The sequence below is a fragment of the Peromyscus maniculatus genome, chromosome 2 (assembly GCF_049852395.1).
Source record: "Peromyscus maniculatus bairdii isolate BWxNUB_F1_BW_parent chromosome 2, HU_Pman_BW_mat_3.1, whole genome shotgun sequence".
NCBI lineage: Eukaryota > Metazoa > Chordata > Mammalia > Rodentia > Cricetidae > Peromyscus > Peromyscus maniculatus.
In genome coordinates, this window is record NC_134853.1 from 172,374,820 (window position 1) to 172,393,508 (window position 18,689).

At 46.6% G+C, this 18,689-nt stretch overlaps 2 protein-coding genes across 12 annotated transcripts in view; one reads left to right on the forward strand and one right to left on the reverse strand.

Moving 5' to 3' along the window:
• Window positions 1-5: 5 nt before the first annotated feature.
• Rer1 (retention in endoplasmic reticulum sorting receptor 1) lies at window positions 6-11,865 on the reverse strand. Its single transcript, XM_006992391.4, has 7 exons — window positions 11,556-11,865; window positions 8,472-8,559; window positions 6,874-6,978; window positions 4,672-4,771; window positions 2,834-2,912; window positions 1,434-1,569; window positions 6-855 (listed from the first exon to the last, which is right to left on the reverse strand). Exons 2-7 carry the CDS (start codon window positions 8,550-8,552, stop codon window positions 766-768), a joined length of 591 nt encoding a protein of 196 aa, XP_006992453.1. The 5' UTR covers window positions 8,553-8,559; window positions 11,556-11,865; the 3' UTR covers window positions 6-765.
• Morn1 (MORN repeat containing 1) overlaps window positions 11,795-18,689 on the forward strand; it is a 59,604-nt gene continuing 52,709 nt past the window's right edge. For 4 of the 11 annotated variants that reach the window (XM_006992390.4, XM_042272270.2, XM_076565809.1 and 1 more), the window contains exons 1-5: window positions 11,808-12,046; window positions 12,883-12,954; window positions 15,728-15,826; window positions 17,120-17,230; window positions 18,323-18,413. In XM_006992390.4, coding sequence (XP_006992452.1) covers window positions 11,971-12,046; window positions 12,883-12,954; window positions 15,728-15,826; window positions 17,120-17,230; window positions 18,323-18,413 — 449 coding nt within the window. In that variant the 5' untranslated portion in view covers window positions 11,808-11,970. Of the gene's footprint in view, window positions 12,390-12,882; window positions 12,955-15,727; window positions 15,827-17,119; window positions 17,231-18,322; window positions 18,414-18,689 lie in introns of all 11 variants that reach the window. The other 7 variants (XM_042272273.2, XM_042272272.2, XM_042272274.2 and 4 more) reach the window with 7 other exon arrangements.

Below are 18,689 nucleotides of genomic sequence, written 5' to 3' on the forward strand. Positions count from 1 at the left end.
CTTAGTAAAATGTTTAGAGTATTATTTTTATCACATCAAAAAGTTTGACATGCGGAGGGGTTCTGTTTTCCCCATAGAAGTAAAAGGCCATGTGACAACCCCCAAACCTGGTGTGCTCTAGCTAGTTCTGTTTCCTTAGAGGTTGTTGCATGAGAACAAGTTTAAATTAATCAAAAGAAAAATATGTTACGTATCAAAGGAAAGTGTCAAAATAATCTCAAACAATTAAAATATAATATATATTTATAATTCCAGGCCCTCAAAAGCAATCATGGTAGTTAAGAACAAAGTTTTGAGTCATTATGATAGAGGCCAACTTGAAAAACATCTCTAGTGAGATGAGATTCAGAAACTGGCATGAGAACCCCACAGAGCTACGTGAAAATCACCCTCAAAGTGTTACATTCGTTTTCACAGGTAAGAAGCAGGCTGGCGCAGAGGAGTGGCCTCAGCGTGGTCAGGAAGGCAGGGCTGCACTCTCATCCTCCCTCCCGCTCGCTGCCACCCACCTGGCCTCCCAAGCCTCTGGTTCACTATAAATCTGTCCACTTCAAACACATGAACATCACTGAAAAAGAAATCAATGCAATTTGGTTTAAATGCCAGTTTCCTCAAGAACCTGATATTTCAGATACAAATCATTGAGGCTCCTCTTAAAAAGAAAATTCAACTTCCTCATAATCAGCTACTTTATGTGAAGAAAAAGGCATTGTTACAATGGCTCAAAACCGTTCTTGAATACGTGTGACAGATTCAGTCCAGCTTCTAACTAGCAAATGTCTTGCCCACGTCCTCCTTCCCTTTGTATCTCCTCTTTCCGTGTGTGAATGGTATGTACCGGTATTTAATCATGTGCTGGGAAAACAAACAAACAAACTTGAGTTACTTCAAAACAGTTTCCTGCTCAGCCCTTCCCCTAGATCTGAATAGCCAAAGGCACCCCCTCGATTGCTTCTGCCTGTCACATCTGAAGTCAAGAGGCTAGCAATGTGCTCCAGAAATTCTAACCCACTAGAGGCTTGTCTGAAATCCCAACATCTGGAAAATATTTCATGACCCTCCATTTACAAAGAGCTAAGGGTTCAGCTACACCTCCAATCTGAGGATGTGCCATAACACTCTAGCAGGCTACCACAGGACCTGGAGCTCTGAGCTAGAAAGAGCCACTGAGGTACTACAGGCCCAAGCCCAACCTGGCTCTACCCAGGGCTTTCCTACTCAGCTTCCAGCAACCTTCCAGGAAGGCCCACTTGTTCTCTTTCACAGAGGGTCTGTAGTCTGGGACTCGTTGGCCTTGGCCAGAAGCTATGCACAGATCAGTAATCACACACAGGAGGCAATGCCCAGCACTAAGACCTAAGCATGCTTTCCCAGGGATACTGCAGTCACGGGCTGGTAACCGTCATCTTGCACAGCAGGGCTGCTATCTTTACCTTTATTTGCCTCTTCATTGTGATACAGAAAAGCATGATGAAGTACATCACCAGGATCGGCCAGAACACTGGGACGTTAAAAGCCTCGAAGAAGGTACAGACCATAGCCACAAGAATGCCTTTCGTAGCTGCATGCCTTAAAGCAAAGGGAGAAGTTAGTATGATCTGTAGGAGCACCAGGCGTCTGTCAACTTGCTCTGGTCTCCACAGCCACCCCTGCCTTTTGCCTGCTCGGAGGCACCCACTAGAGAAACATCAGACTAGTGTCAAGTCAGTCTGTGTGTACCATACTGAACCACAAACAAGTCCTCCTCTTAGCCTTTGAAAAGCCAAGACTTCTTAAACTTAAACAAAGTGTAAGACATCCCAGTGAAAGCCAAATGTACCACACGCCTGCTACCTGAACTGCCATCTGGAGCACTAACCCAGGCCTGACGTACAGCACAGTGCCCTCCCACCCCAGCACACGGCCCTGCCACCATCATCACACCTCTTGTCAGGCTCTATAATCCTGAAATCCCCACAATCTCTTCTTTCCTACACAACAACATCCAGGTTCCTTGGGGGTTCCTTGCCCACCTTCAATTTCCTCTCCAGATCACATCCCACTCAGATTCCACGGGTGAAAACACTCGAAGAGCTCAGTTTGCTCATTCAATTTACTGAGCCAACAAAGACTTTGGCTCTTTTTGTGCTCCAGGAGCAGATGGTCTGAAAGACAGGCCAGGAGGCCATAGCTTTGACCTTTTCAAAGACAGTCATAAAAGGAGCTACACTACACTTACTCTCTTCCTGGTCTCCTAGCACTTCCAGGGTGTCTGCTCTGGAAGGCCTAACTTTCCCAAGATGGCCTTGAATCAACAGCAGTGCCTACAGGAGGCACAAGGCCTGGAAAACAGTTGTTAAGACCCTTCATTATGGAACCAGCTTCATCTACTAACTCTAGATTACTGTGCCAACCCAAGAGAAAGCAATGTGAAGTGGTGGTCTCCCCCAGAGAGCCCTGTGACCCACCCCCATACCCAACACTGCCATTACCTTTCAGATTAATACACACCACATGCAAACAAAGCACAACAAAATTTTCATTTTGTTAAGAAACCAAGAACTAACTGGGACAAAAACTGGTCTATTTTAACAGCCCAAGTATCTTTCACAAAAGTCTTGAAGAAATAAGGTATGATTTGGTCAGGAGAAATGACTTCTACGTGTAGACAAGAGGGTAAGCAGTGAGCAACAATGCTGGCCTTCTTTCAAAATACCTCTAACCCTGACCATTACACAATATATGTGTACCAAAATGTCATTCCATATCCCCATATATGGACAATTTCTATGTGCTTATAAAAATTAGGTATATATAGATGTATTATTTTTCAATAGAAAAATATTCAACTCACCAAAATTTGAATTCTGGAAGCCTTCGAATGAAGGGACGAAACTCCTCATTCTGTTTGGTTGGTAATGAAGGGCCATCATCTGAAAGTTAAAACATCAGCTAGAGATGAAACATCTGCCTCTTACCTTTGATTGCTGTCCCCACTTATAAGTCTTCCTTAAATGCTTATGAACTACTATGCCTCACACATGGCAACAAATTTTATTCAACCAGAGATAAATTGTGGGGTCTGCAGGTAACTCTTGGCAAGACTTGTTTTATAAAAGACTTGCGCACCTTTTAAATGCATAAAAAAAGAATTCAACTTCACACAGATTTTTCATTTGTTGTACTACATAGTTATATAAGCTAAGACAAAGATAAACTGACATTTATGTAAAACAAGTAGTAAAGAGAGAAAGTAGGCCACATAGTGGTACATGCCTATAATCCTAGTACTTGAGAGGCAGAAGCAAGATGAGTTCATGGCCAGCATGGAATACACAGAAATCCATTATCACAAGGAAATAACAAGTATCACTGAGATGGCTCAGCCATTATCACAATAAATTGTCACTGAGATGGCTCCACAGATAAAGACATTTGGCTGACAAGTCAGACAATCCCTGGAATCCACATGGTAGGAGAGAACCAAATTCTGTAAGTCCTCTGACTTTCACATATGATACACACATTAAAAAAAAAAAAAAAAAAAAAAAGCTGGACGGTGGTGGCGCACTTTTAATCCCAGTACTCAGGAGGCAGAGGCAGGTAGATCTCTGAATTCAAAGCCAGCCTGGTCTATAGAGCAAGTTCCAGGACACCCAGACCTACACAGAGAAACCCTGTCTAAAAACAACAACAACAACAAAAAAAAAAAAAAAAAAAAAAAACCAACAAAAAACAAAACAAAAAAAAAGAATGCAGGCAAGACTGTCCTTGTCCACAAAACCTATGGAGGACAGCCTATGCACCAGGACTACCAAGTGCAAGGCCTCTTCTCATCTATCCTATTTTACAGACAGAGAAGCTGAAATCTACAGGAAATGCTCCTGGTTATCAAGTCTCCCCTAAATGGTGATATGCTTCTAATCATCCAATCTGAAATCAACATTAAAGCATCCCCTCCAAGAAAGCAGAGTTCCTGCAAAGGCCACTGTTCATTATCTGTCAACCACAATCCAAAGCTGGCCTCACTTGGGGACAACATAAGCCTGTAAGCCTGGCACAAAAACACACCAACAACATTTCAACTCAGAAACCAGGGAGTACCCAATGCCCTCAGCCTAGACTAGCTCCTGGCAACCAGGGTTCTATTGATCTGTGCTGCATTTCTTCTGTATTTTTCTGGTCACACCGGAGGTGCCTAACATGAATTCTGAAGCAGGAAGCAGAGGAGCAGACCCTCCCTGCTCACATGTCCCATGTTTGCAGTGTGACTCTGGATGTGTTACTGAACCCAGGCCTTCTGTTTCCTCCTAAGCAAAACGGGGATCAAGAATGAACCTTTAGTCGGGCGGTGGGGGCGCACACCTTTAATTTCAGCACTTGGGAGGCAGAGCCAGGCGGATCTCTGTGAATTCAAGGCCAGCCTGGGCTACCAAGTGAGTTCCAGGAAAGGCGCAAAGCTACACAGAGAAACCCTGTCTAGAAAACCTTAAAAAAAAAAAAAAAAGAACCTTTTCACAGCCGCACAGGGTTTAACGAGTAATCCTATAGACAAATTCATCCTGATCCAGACACTGCAAGCACATACAAATATGACAAACCAGGTCCAAGTGATCCCTGACCCATGGACTATCCCAAGAAAGTAGAGGCATAGAGCAACCTGGACTAACACCCCAATGGCCCCTGCTGTACCTGAGTCTTCCATCAAGGAAGGATCCACTTTGGGAGAAAGGAACGCTATGAAAAGGTTTAGGTGGTAAATTCCCAAGGCATAGGTCACAATGTACCAACCCTGGAAGAGAAGGAAAGTCATCATCAATGAGCAGCCCAACAACCACTGCCAGCTGGAACCAGTTCACTGAGCCTGTACCCATGAAGCTCTGTTGCACTATGAACATGGTTTACTCAAGGTGAAGTGGTTAGGACTGAAATGCATGTTCCACAGTGACCATTTACCTCAACTTACCTTGTGGGTTTGATATGACCATAGCAACCCACAGCCCAGGTAACAAACTTCTTTAAGGGTCCAGGCAAATGTGCATGACAGTCAGCCACAGTCCTGATGAGGACTGGCTATAGCAGAAAAGAAAGCTTTCCTCAACAAGACACTGCCCTGCCCCATAGGGCTAATGTGGGCTGGGTACCTGTGTGACTTTCAAGTGTACTCCTGGCCTCAAAACCTCTGTGAGCAAACAGGTTCACAAGGAGTCTACAACAGACTGTCAGCTATGACTACACACACACGGCAGCTGGCAGTCCATGTAGACAGCATCAAAACACTCCACTTGGAATGTCAGCCTCACAGAAGAAATCCAGAATCAGAACTGGGAAATCAGAGAAAAGTGCTGCTCGTTCATTCTTTCTTTCTTTCCTTCCTTTCTTCCTTCCTTCCTTTCTTTTTTGGTTTCTCAAGGCAGGGTTTCTCTGTGTACCCTGGCTGTCCTGGACCTCACTGTAGTCCAGGCTGGCCTTGAACTCAGAGATCTGCCTGCCTCTCCCTCTGGAGTGCTGGGATTAAAGACCTGCACTACCACGTCAGGCAAGAAATCAAGAGTAAAGTTTTCAAGCCCAACTTTCCAGAGAAGACAAAGAACTGGGAATCCCTGCAGTCTCTGCATTAGTACACTAAAGCATCAAGCTTACCCTCATTGACTTCCAGAACTGAACCGTACACCTTTAAAGGCCTGTACTTTTCATACAAACAAAAGGAAACTTTTCTGCCTAAAAAATTTTCAAGTCAGACAACTAGAAGCTAGATGTAAAAGTCAATTTTATGCACATATGCTATCATGTTTGATAAAGCCAAGCTCTGAGGAATGCCAGGTCAGACACAAATCTGATTCAGAACAGAGTACAACCAACCTGTGTGCTATGCCCCACCCCCACCCCAAGGCTGCCAGTCCAGTCTTTCCACTAGTGAACCGACCAAGTTCCAATGAACAGAAATTCAACACTAATTTCAGACATGCAGTACAGATTAAGTCCTTCTAGAATAAACCAGAGAGTAGCCTACCACCATAATGTCATGCTAAACCAACACTGTTTCTAGTCACAGAAATAAATTCAAAATGGAAACAATAAAGGACAAGTTTCTACATTTACTTGAAGAATTTCACACAGTAGTGAATGCATCAATGAATCCAGTAAATAAATGTGTTGCCCCATGTCCTAATGTCCTTCTAAATACTGGGTGGATAGATGGATGAATAGAAGAAAGGAGCTTTAAATGAGGAAATCACCTTTCATGGCTGCAGAGGAGAAATACTCTATATGAGGCCTCCAAGCTGCTTTCCTCTGGACTTTTAGACATTAAAAGCCTCTAACCCAGGTCTGCAAGGAATTCTTGGAAACCAAGTGTCTAACTAGGAAGTAACAGGCTCCAAACAAAAAGTCTGAGTAGAAGCCACCTGTTCAAGGTGTCCACAGCCAGCCTACAGATCTGCAGAACTGCCTAAGCTACTCTATCTATTACCCTATTAATGTTGCTTTAGCCACATAGAAGTAGCTCAGAAACAGCTAAACCCAGGTGAACACCAAAGTCACTCATGGTACCCTGAGTCTTTAACACTCCATTCAAGATTTCAGGGATCAGCTTGTGCTTACAGAGACACACAGCAAGGTCTGAGGGATACCACAGGGTCTGTTACCCAGAAAAGGACACAGGGCAAGGGCAAGACTAACCTAGGCATCTAGGAACTCTAGGTAGAGAATATGATAAAGTCAGGACAGACTGTAACCAATCTTCTTTAAACAGGTGGTCACACTGAAACTTTTCTTACATTTCCCACTAACCTGAATGTAATTATTACAGACCACACCCTTAATATACCTCCAATCAACACCCCAACCAACAGCACATTTACACAATGTGAAAACAGTTGAGAGCACACCTACCTGTAACAGGTAAACTCTAATCATGTAGACAAAACTCAGGCCCAGTGTCACGACCCACCGGACAGCTGTGTAGGGGGTAGACTTGTCCAGCCAGGACTGATAAATCTGTAAGGCAAGAATTAAAGGCATAACATCAGCCCACAACACCCACTGTACTACAAAGTGCCCTTTCTGGTATAGCTGGGTTTCAATTTTAAAGAGATGCTTGAAACAGCAAGAGATTATATAATATATACCAGCATGAAGCACTGACTATGATTAATCCAATATTTACCTGCAATAATTCCTGAAACAGATCCAATTCTTAAGGAAAAACATTATAAAATAATCAAGCATAAATATTGTGCTATACTGCATTAGCCCAGAAACATCATTACAGGGAAGACCAACTTAACCCCAAAGAGAGGACTCGGGCTGCAAAGGAAAAAGCACACATCTTAAATTCATCATCCCATACTGTAAGACTCATGGCTCAATGTCTACCCCAAAACCTATTTTCCCAAGGGGTCTCTTCCCTGCCCCAGATATGCTCTCATGTGCGTTGGTGGTTTTGCCTGCATGTGTATCTGTATATATGAGGGTGTCAGGTCTCCTGGAAATGGAGTTACAGACAGTTATGAGCTGCCATGTGAATGTTGGGAATTGAACCCAGGTCCTCTGGAAGAGCAGCCAGTCCTCTTAACCACTGAGCCATCTCCCCAGACCCAGATATGTTCTCTCAAGACTCCAGGGCCTTGCACTTGCCCAGCAGTCCTGCACTGGCCCTGCCTGCCCCCACTGGTAAGTGGCTGACCACAGCTTGACTGCTTATATGCGTGTAGATATGCCAAAACAGCTACAGCTATTACTAAGGAAACTCTTGGTTTTTCTATAAACACATGTGTTAAAATTTCACATTTAATTTTGAAATATAACTTTAAATTTTAATTATAGCATTTTTAAACTTATATATATATAGCCCTGGCCATTCTCGAACTTACTTTGTAGAACAGGATGGCCTTGAACTCAGAGATCTGCCTGCCAATGCCTCCTGAGTGCTGGGATTAAAGGTGTGTGCCACCACTACTTGGCAAAAGTTTGGTGTTTTTAATTGAGTCATCATCAGCTCACGGAATCAGACTTTAGATACAGTGTGAGGCAGCCTCAGACACAGCCATACATAATGACCTACATCTACCTGAGCCAACATGAAAGGCTCACCCTCAGGAAGCAACACTCAACAAGCCCATGAAGGCAAAGGAGGGTGAAGTGAGCCAGGAGAGTGGATGCAGGTGGCAGGGGAAGGGGAAGGGGTGGGAAGAGCGGAGAAGAGAGAAGGACTTCAGTATTTGTAAAGACTGTAAAAAAAATAAAAAATAAAAAGCAAAACAAAAACAGGATGGGTTCCCCACTGTCCAGACCTTTCTACCGGACCTTTTTCTGGAACACATAATACAGGTACTCATGGTGAAGAAAAGAGCCAAACCCTGAAAGCAAAAGTTTGCACCCAGGCCAAGTTGTAGCTTAACTTTTCTTTGTGAAACAGCAACTCACCCTTCAGGAGGATTTGTCAGTTTTTCTTCCAAATATTTCTATTAACGATCTACAAATCCACTTACCTGTCCAAGCCGTGTGAAAAATCTGTACACCACTGAGGGCTTCCCATGGACAGAGTCTCCAACACTGTCCCCTTCAGACATTCTGTAACTGAGATAAACACAAGATACTTTAAAAACAAAAAAGCATTCGGGATGTGAAAATGTTCCCCTCTACAGACCAATCATTTCATCCAAAGCATTCTTTCGCATTTTCACCAAACATCCTGTCTTCTCCATGTTCTGCCCTGGATCCATACTCCCAGAGCCAGGTCCTCTCCCTATCAAGACTAGCAGTTAGCCCATCAGTCCCTGCCCCTTTCTTATCTGGCAACTAAATGTAACCCTATCTGCCCCTGGCCATTTCAACATGCTGCTGGGATCCCAGGCAGAATTCACTACAGAACCTAAACAGCTAAAAGCATCATCACTCTCAATTTCACAGAGGACAAATCAGCAGACCAAGGCCAAGCAGCAGCTCGGGCCTGGCCGGATACCTAGCTCTTCAGATATGGACTCAGGGAAACTGTTAAGGGACCAGGGCCTTGGTCATCAATCCTACTTGAAAGGCAGGCAGGAAGAATCTTATGGTCCTGATCCTCTCAAATCTGTGTGTTGAACCTGTCCTAGTTCCTTCTGCTACAAAGAGTGAAGAGAAGAAACAAACTGTGATTCAAGTATGACTTAAATTTACCTATGCTGAGCAGCTGAGAACCTTCAGCAGACTCTCTGGCTACAATCAGTCTCAGGTTCATCATGTGCAGAATGATGCTCTTTTAAAAACTAGACATATAAGCAGACTTCAATCTGCAGCAAGTCTTGAGCTTAGTCTCAGCTCCCAAAGTGGGTAAGAAATCAGGCTCACAGAACAGGGCAGCCTGAGTAGGGCAGCAGGGCTGTAAATCCAGCACTTCCGGCCTAGCCTCTATGTGAACACCCTGGAAATCCTTTGAAAGATGTCAGTGACCTCAGAATGTGACCTTGGATGGCAAATGGGTACTCTTATAGTCTCCTCAGTAGCTACACAGGCCAGACTCAAGTCTGCATTAAGAGTTGTGAATGTGCCAGGCAGTAGTGGCGCACTTCTTTAATCCCAGCACCCGGGAGGCAGAGGTAGGCAGATCTCTGTGAGTTCAAGGCCAGCCTGGGCTACAGAGTAAGTTCCAGGACAGGCTCCAAAGCTACACAGAGAAACCCTATCTCAACTGCCCCCCTCAAAAAAAAAAAAAAAAAACAGCTGTCTTAGGCATGTTCTTTACCCTACGGTATACACAAATGTTCCCTTACTTTACAGTGTTTACCACTAAAACACATTTGCTTAAATTGAGAGTAATCTTGAAAAGGAAATACTAAGCCTAGTGGTGCATATCTTTAATCCCAGTACTCAGGAGACAGAGGCAGGTGAGTCTGAGGTCCATCTGGTCTACAGAGTGAGTTCCAGACCTGCCTATCTATATAGTGAGACCATTAAAAAAAAACAGGGCTATTCCTTTAAAGTATGTACTCTAAGCTGAACTGACTGCTTAAGACTTTGGTTCAGATGATACGTAACAAACGTATCAAAAACACACTACTCGAGTTTTGATCATCAGACAAACACTGATCTGCATCTTGATTAAACTCACTGCCAATTAACAAGCTGAGAGAAGCAGCATAAAGATTAAGACTGTGACCTTTGGAGTCCCACTGCCTGCTTCAGATCCCAGTGCTGCACTCACTTCCCGTCGGGATGAAGGCAACTAAAGAGTGCCCAGGGCTGGGATCTGGAAATGGGACGAGAGCCTCACTGCCTTCCTCAAAGGTTCTTATGAGGATCTAATGGCAGCCTGTGCTGAAGCTTCAGAGCCTGGCTTCAAGCAAGTGCCAGCCTCTCAACACGTCAGACTTGTTCCTGGATTAGGGAGGCCCAGCTGTTCTATATGCAGTCCTCTTCTCTTCACTCAGACAGAAGGTCAGAGAAGCACTCCAAGCTGTCCAAACTGACCACCAGTTCCATGTCACATCACTGGCTTCCTTTAACAATTGTTTTCCAATTCCTTTCTGGTAAGCACTCAACTTCCTCCCACTAGAATGCAAGCTCCTTGAGGGAGCTCATCTAGTTTTTGGATAGGCCTCACAACCTGCAGTGCCTGTCACATACCTACTGAAACTGCTCTGTTTCATCACAAAAAAGCAAGATTAAAAACTGTTCTAAGGTAGACAAGTACTGCACACAGGACATTCTCCCCGTGCCTTGCTCTAGAGCCCATTATTTGGCTAGTTTCTGCACTCCATGACTTCTAAGCTAAGAATATGGCACAGAGGAGAAAGCTCTCTGCCTAGTAGCACTTGCATGCTCCAAGAGTTGTTTCCTCTTTGACAGCCCTTCCAGCCTGGGCCCCTCCCACCTTTGAGGATGGTCATCGGGATCTCCCTCAGGCCTCTACTACCTCCACTGCACCTAATCCCCCAACACGCACACCAGGATCCAAGGGACAGAGTCTGGATTACTGATGTTCTTTTGAGCACTTATTCAGGAATTCCACATTGTGAACTGAAAACTCAACCCAACTAGTCTCTATTCTTAAGAGTGAAGGAAGAAAAGCCACTGGGGGTTCTTAGTGTAAAGGTAGGGAGCCCTCTTGCACTGATATCCTGCCAAGGAAGACAATGTAGCCTTATCAGCACGATGCTGAAAGTACAGCCTGGAGAGCTGGAGGTTTTACTTCCTTAATGTCACCATATAATCTAGAGTCATTTAACCATCACCCCTTCAATCCATTCAGTAATGTCTTCGCCCTCAGGCTTAATTCCTACACGTGTGCTTGCCTCGAAACCGAACACGGTGGTGGGACAGCAAGAGGACACCTAACGCATGCCCGCCCCGGACTCTCTGAGCTGTACGGGCAGCCACAGGCCTCCTTTCTCCAATATCCCACGGCCGGGATGGGCAGCGCTCGTCAGTTCCCTCGCAGACCCCTCCCGGAAATCGGCCGGCCCCCTGGCAACCCCTCGCCAGCCTCAAAGGCACTGCCCGGCCCCGCCCGCCCGCTCATGGCCTTGACAGTCCAGAGGAAGGCGGTGATGTGCCGCCCGGCCAGGTTCGCGCCACCAGCCCAACCCCAGCACCTCGCAGCTCCGCTGCAGCCGAGCCGCGGTCTCCCTCACGGCTGCGGAAGGAGGATGGCGGGCAGGGCGGCCGCCAGAGCTCGGCTCGGGATCCGGGAAGCTGTACAGGCACTTCCGTTCCGTCCTACGGCACCGCCTCCAGCCGCCAAGATGGCCGCGGGGCGGGGCCCAAGCTCCAACCATTTCCGCTTCCTGTATGGACGCCGAGGCCGTTGGCGGGAGTGCTTCCCGGCGGAAGGACGGGGCTGGCGGAAATGCGCCGTGCTGCACAGGCGCAGTGGTGTCCTCGGGCGCCGGACCGGACACCGTTGCTTCGGATGTTACGGTCTCCAAGACAGAGCCTGGCCACGCCCCGTGGCAACCGGAGGCCAATGACAAGCGGCTTTATGGTTGCTCGGGATCCTTTGGCGGCAAGATGTCGGCGACTGGCGATCGGACTCAGGCTCCACTCCAACCGCACCGGCACTCGCCAAGACGTCCGCCGCGAGACGGTACAAACTGCGTATCCCCTCTGGAGCTCGGTCGCTCTGCAGAGCAAGGCTGGCACTTGAGGCCACGCCAGTGGTGAAGCCTGCTCCTCAGACAGGCTTCGGTCGCGTTCGGGTGCCCGGCAGGCGTGGTCAAGGCTGCTGGCTCTGGGCCTGCCCTCCCTGGGTTAGGGGGCCGGGTAGAGTAGAGGCTGGCTAGGCAGGGTGAGCACGCAAGGCTTGGGAATGCAGGTCCACCCAATGCAGCCTGATGGAAAATTGCCCTAAAACCGGAGAAATAGGGTCGATATGAGGCCAGAGTCCAGGCAAATGCTACTGTCTCTCCGCCCCAGGCTGCGACTTGCAGGTAAGAAAGCAATGAGAGATGGGAGTTGGGTGTGGTGTCTCAGAGCCGCAAGATAAAAAGATGAGGCTAGCCAGGAGTCCTTAGGGATAAGTGTGGATTTTTGTTCCGTGGGGACAAGAGGATGGTGAAGGTCCTGGCAGGGTGGGCTCCTCTCTGTATCCTCACTGAAGCCGTTCCACTGCTGCTCTGCCCTCACCACCACCTATTGAAACCCTCGTAAGAGCCTGCGATCAGTTTTTGTCCTGGTCCTCCTCTTGCTGGGCTTACCTTTTCCTTGGTGCATGTCCATGTAGGAAAGAGAAGTGAAGCGTGGGCCAGCAGTAAGCAGAACTGAGCCCCATACATCTTGAGCAGTTAATCAAGGTGAAGTATGCTGTCATATTGAAAGAGTTGAGAGACTAGAAATGACCTGCAAACTACTCCAGACCCTGAGCTGCACCATCTCTGCGTCTTGATGTCAAACGGTCACTGTTCATCTTTTTTCCACATACAGGCTATGGCGTATATGTATACCCAAATTCTTTCTTTCGTTATGAAGGAGAATGGAAGGGAGGAAAGAAACATGGTAAGAAGCTTCTGGTCACTCCAGAGGCCATAATACCCTTGCAACTCAGAGCCAGTTTTCTGAGAAGCTTGGGCAGGCAAGGGACAGTAATGTCCCTGCACACTGGTACCACTTTGCCCCAGTCATGCTGGAACCAGTATACAACCAGTTCCTGTAGGCTTGGAGCTCATCATGTGCTGGTGGGTGCTGGAACTATTGGTGAGAGGGATAGAGTGAGGCAATTGATCCAAGTCTCTGTCTCTCTCTCTCTCTCCCTCTCACTCACTCACAGGTGCGCATACACACGCACCATCATCTCTCTCCCTCGCTCACACACTCACCCGGGTGTGCGCACACACACCATCATGGCATGCTGTGTGCTTGTTATTGCACACCCAGGCTCCTAGTCTTCAGCCTGAGTTTCTCTGTATTCCAAAAGAAATTAAGAAACAAAGTTAGGCCAGACGCACGCCTGGTGGTGGCGCACACCTTTAATCCCAGCACTTGAGAGGCAGAGGCAGGCGGATCTCTGTGAGTTCGAGACCAGCCTGGTTTACAAAGTGAGTTCCAGGACAGCCAGGACTGTTGCACAGACAAACACTGTCGGGGTGTGGGGAGGTGATGGGACACAAAATTGGTAGACAAGGAAGAGAAAGAACCCTGTTCTCTCCGTCATGTCTGTGGCAGCATTTATAGAAAACCACCAGACAAAAGCCAGAAGATACGTAGACATTGAATGTCTCACATGCTTTGAGACAGTGAATCTCTTGGTTCCTGGGAAAAGACAACTGTGTTATCAGCAGGCTGCCTCCTATTGCCTCTCTTAGCAGCATGGATGAGTTACATGCACGCAAGGCATTATGGCTAGGTTGTAGTGGTGCATGCCTTTAGTCCCAGCACTCAGGAGGCAGAGGCAGGCGGATCTCTTTAGTTAAAGGCGATACAAAGAAACCCTGTCTCAGAGAGAGAGAGAGAGAGAGAGAGAGAGAGAGAGAGAGAGAGAGAGAGAAGAAATAAAGAAAAAGAAAAAAAAAACCAACCGGTTGTGGTGGTGGCGCATATCTTTAAATCTTGAGAGTTGAGAGGCAGAGGCAGACAGATCTCTAGTTCAAGGCTAGCATTGTCTACAGAGCGATTTACAGGACAGCCAGGACTACACATAGAAAAAAGAAGAAGAAATGACCATATTTTTAGAAAACCTAAGCAACAGAGGAAAGAAGAATAAAATAAACATTCCCTGGAATGGCGCGCGCGCGAGCACACACACACACACACACACACACCAGAAAAATGCTGGGTCTAGACGTTCTAGGACTTTTTTAATTTGTTGATTTTTTTTTCTGCTCAGTACATTAGAGGGCTTTTCATATCTACTGGCTACCAAAATGTTCTCATTTTCTTTTTTCTTTCCCCCCCCCCCCCCCCCCCCCCGTCTTTATAGTTTTTTTGTTTGTTTGTTTTTTGTGTTTGTTTTGAAGCACAGTCTTACTATATAGCTCAGGTGGGCCTTGAACCTGGAATCCTTTTGCTTCAGCCTCCAAGTGCACCACTGCACCCAGCCTCTACCATTCTTTTCTTTCTCTCTCTCTCTTTTTTTTTTTTTTCAGACAGGGTTTCTCTGTGTAACTAACAGTCCAGGCTGTCCTGGAACTCGCTCTGTAGACCGGGCTGGCCTTAAACTCACTGAGATCCACCTGCCTCTGCCTCCCAAGTGCTGGAATTAAAGCATGCACCAATATCTGACTCTTTATTTTTACTTTTTTGTTTTCTTGTAAACCCAGGGCCTGTACATGTTAGGCAAGTGCTCTACCACTAGTCTATCCTCAATACCTTTCACATTTTGTTTAGTGTTTTGTGTTTTGGTTTTTCAAGACAGGGTTTCTCTTTGTAGCCCTGGCTGTCCTGGAACTGGCTATGTAGACCAGGCTGGCCTCAAAACTCAGAGATCTGCCTACTTCTGCCTCCTGATAGCTGGGATTGAAGGTGTGAGCCACCACCACCCTGCACACATACGTTTCTTATTTTTGTACTACCATTAAGGATTATTTTCCTGTAAGCAGGCGTCAAGACTCATATCTAAAACTGTTGTCAGAGCTACTTGAAATGCACCCATCTTTTTTAAGATTTTTTTTTTTTTTATTGTATGTGCATTGGTGATTTGCCTGCATGTATGTCTGTGTGAGGGTACCAGATTCCCTGGAACTGGAGTTACAGACAGTTTTGAGCTGTCATGTGGGTGCTGGGAATTGAACCCAGGTACTCTAGAAGAGCAGCCAGTGCTCTTAACTGCTGAGCCATCTCTCCAGCCCCAAGCACCCACTTTTAAGAAAGATGGCTCAGAAGTTAAGAGTGCTTACTGCTCTTGTAGAGGACCAGAGTTTGGTTCCTGGCACCTACATCTCAGGTAACTTATAACAGTCCATAACTCTTGCTCCAGGGGATCTGACACCACTTTCAGTCTCCATAGGCACGCTCATGCATGGGCACATGCACGTACATGTCCTCTCTCCTCATTTGGATAGAGGCAAGGTCTCTGTACGGCTCATGCCTCTGTGGTCATTCCAACTGAGAAGCTGGCATTCGGGAATGTTTCGGGGGGAGGGGGGGTGTTTTGTTTATAGGAGTTTCCACTAAGTTGCCCAGGTTGGCTCAGACTCCTGAATAGCTAGATTACAGACATGCACCACCATAGCAACTGAAGTTTTAACTCTGAAAAAAATGAGCTCAGCTGGCATGGGTTGGTCTATGGTCATTCTCACTCACCAGCTGACTGCACATTGATTTCTCTTACCAGGTCATGGGAAGCTGTTGTTTAAAGATGGAAGTTATTATGAAGGTGAATTTGTGGATGGAGAAATCACTGGGGAAGGCTACCAACACTGGGCCTGGTCAGGTTAGCATTGGACATAGGTGGGCTATTGACTGTGTTCCCATAAACTCTGAGAGAGTTTATGGACACACAAAGTGCTGTGTGTAAACAGGAGGCCTCGGGTTCCACCAATGAGAGAGTAACAGCATGCAGGCTGGGGCAAGGCAGTGTGAGGCCTACAACTTGGGTGACCTCTATGCCCATGGAAGGCCTAACCTAGTGAAAGAGTGCCCTGGGGACTCCTAGTTGAGGCTCTGCACTTACCTCTTGAGACAGCTTGGTCTTCTCCTTAACACCTAGTTGGAATAAAGATTTACCATCCCAAAGTTACAGTTTTCTTCTACATTAAAGATATTTTGCCGGGCGGTGGTGGCGTACGCCTTTAATCCCAGCAATTGGGAGGCAGAGGCAGGCGGATCTGTGTGAGTTCAAGGCCAGCCTGGGCTACCAAGTGAGTTCCAGGAAAGGCGCAAAGCTACACAGAGAAACCCTGTCTCGAAAAACCAAACAAAAACAAAAAGAAAAAAAAAAGAAAAGATATTTTAGGCCAGATGTGGTGACAAATGCCTTTAATCCCAGCACTCAAACAAATAAAAGACATTTCAGTCATGCTGTATCCTCGGATGGGCAAACTGCTCCATGACATCTATGCCAGTGGCCAGGGGTGTTTCCTAGAGTTTTAGGCCTCACAGTAAGCAGGTTGTTGGTGCTCAGGGGAACTTTTCTCTTGGGCTCAGCATTCAGTTGTTTTTAAAGAGCAGGGAAAAAAAGGCTCATCCTTCACTGTTCTCCATCAATGCCACAGAGAGGGTTTCCTAGAATGGTCTGCCATCTCAGCCAGGATAGGAAATGCTAGTCCATTGCAGTCCACACCAAACAGTAAGATAAAGAGACAGACACCAGCCAGGTGTGGTAGCATACACTTTTAATCTCAGCACTCAAAAGGCAAAGGCAGATGTCTGTGGGTTTGAGGCCAGCCTGTTCTACATGTAGAGGCAGAGACAGAGACCTCCATTTGAAAATGGCACCTCAGGCCAAGTAGTGGTGGTACACACCTTTAATCCCAACATTTAGGAGACAGAAGCAAATGGATCTCTGAGTTTGAGGCCAGCCTAGTTTACAGATTGAGTTCCATGACAGCCAGGGCTACACAGAGAAACTCTGTCTCAAAAAACTAAAAAAAAAAAAAAAGAAAGAAAGAAAAGAGAAGAAGGAGGAGGAAAGAAAAGAAAATGGCATCTCCACTGTCGCTGGTTAGGGCATAGCAGAGAAATAGAAATAGAAAACAACCTGATTCTTGCCTCTTATCTACACCAGGAAACACCTACTCTGGACAGTTTGTTTTAGGAGAGCCTCAAGGACATGGCATCATGAAGTACAAAGCTGGAGGCCACTATGAAGGGGAGCTCTTCCACGGCCTGAGGGAAGGTCTGGTGCCCAGGGGCTTGGGGGCCGTGCACTCAGATGGCAGAGCCACTAACATAGCTGTCTGAGTTTAGAAAAGACAGGGATTGGCACCCCCTTTTCTGCTCACGGGGCAGTTCAGCCCATCAGAGCCTGTACAGGGAGCAGCTCCTTACCATATCCTGGGACATGTCATACCTGAGCTATACCATCCACCACTTACAATTACTTAATGATAACCATGGGTCCTCTACCTTGTCCTAAGGCGGGTCTTCCAGTTTCAGAGTGGTCGTTCCTGCTGCTACAGCCATGGTTTAACCAGATCCACTCTCCCAAGGTCCCAGTGACCCTGGAACTCTCAGGTCCCCCTAGAGCCTGAGTCAGTCACTTCCTGTATGGTCTGCAAGCCAAAGAGGATAAGAGGCAGATTGAAGGGGTACCTGTCCCTTCGGGCACTGTGGAAAGTGCCCAACCTTGCCTGTAAACCAAACCCTGTGAATGAACCTAGCAGGTTCTAGTGTGTATGAATGTAGAGGGAACTTCCTTTTCTTTCTCCAGGTTTGCTTGAATTAGGGAACAGAAATACCTTTGAGTTTCTGAATTGTCCAGAACCTGAGAGTATTGACAGTTCAACAAGGCCACACCTTCATTCACAATTCCTTGCCCTTTTGGGTTGACAAGCCTTGCAGGGGAACTCAGGCAGAGCACTTCTTTGCTCACCATATACAGTGTTAATTTCAAGACATAAGAACAAACAAGTGGACTCTTAATCATAAATCTAAGCTGTCCACCAAAAAACAGGTGGTTTTGGAGGACCTGTGGAGCCCCATTCAGAAGCTGTAACAGCTAATCTGGATCATTTTTATCAGCCCTGCTGACATGGGCAGTGGCATTATCTGTCCCTAAATGCATCTACCACTCTTGTTTGAGCAGGCTTAGTCAGCAGGCCTAGAAGGCAGCCTGGCCTCTAGAGAGGGCCTTGGTACTCAGCCTTCTAAACCCATCTTCCTGCCAGAATTGGGTGCAGGCATGTTCCTCCAGGAGGCTAGGGGAGAAAAGGGTCATCACCAGCAGGAGGTGTGGAGTGAAGTTGGTATATTTTGGTTCCTTCACTAGGACAGGGGTTTCTGGAGGACCAGGATGGGCAGGTGTACCAGGGTTCCTTCCATGACAACAAGAGACATGGCCGTGGGCAGATGATCTTTAAGTGAGTATAACTAATAGAATGCTGATGGCGATAGGGGTCTGGGTAGGTAGAGTCTGTATGTAGAAGTGCTAACTAGTAGCCAGGCCTTAAATATATTCTGAGCCTTTGCTGTTTCTGTATGTGTCTGTGTCTGTCTGTCTCTGCCTCCTCCCACACTTGTTGAACCCAGGGCCTAGCACCTTTGTGTCAGGCTGGTACAGGGTGGACCTAGGTTTGGGCAAGGACAATGGCCAGCAGTGCCATTATCTTTGAGGCAGAGGGTTGGAGACGTCAAGC

Coding starts and splice junctions, on each gene's coding strand:
- Rer1 (XM_006992391.4), bottom strand. CDS start 8,552: ATGTCTGAAGGGGACAGTGTTGGAGACTCTGTCCATGGGAAGCCCTCA. Junction 6,979..8,471: donor TTTTCACACGGCTTGGACAG/GTAAGTGGATTT, acceptor CTTGCCTTACAG/ATTTATCAGTCCTGGCTGGA. Junction 856..1,433: donor CAATGAAGAGGCAAATAAAG/GTAAAGATAGCA, acceptor TTGTTTTCCCAG/CACATGATTAAATACCGGTA.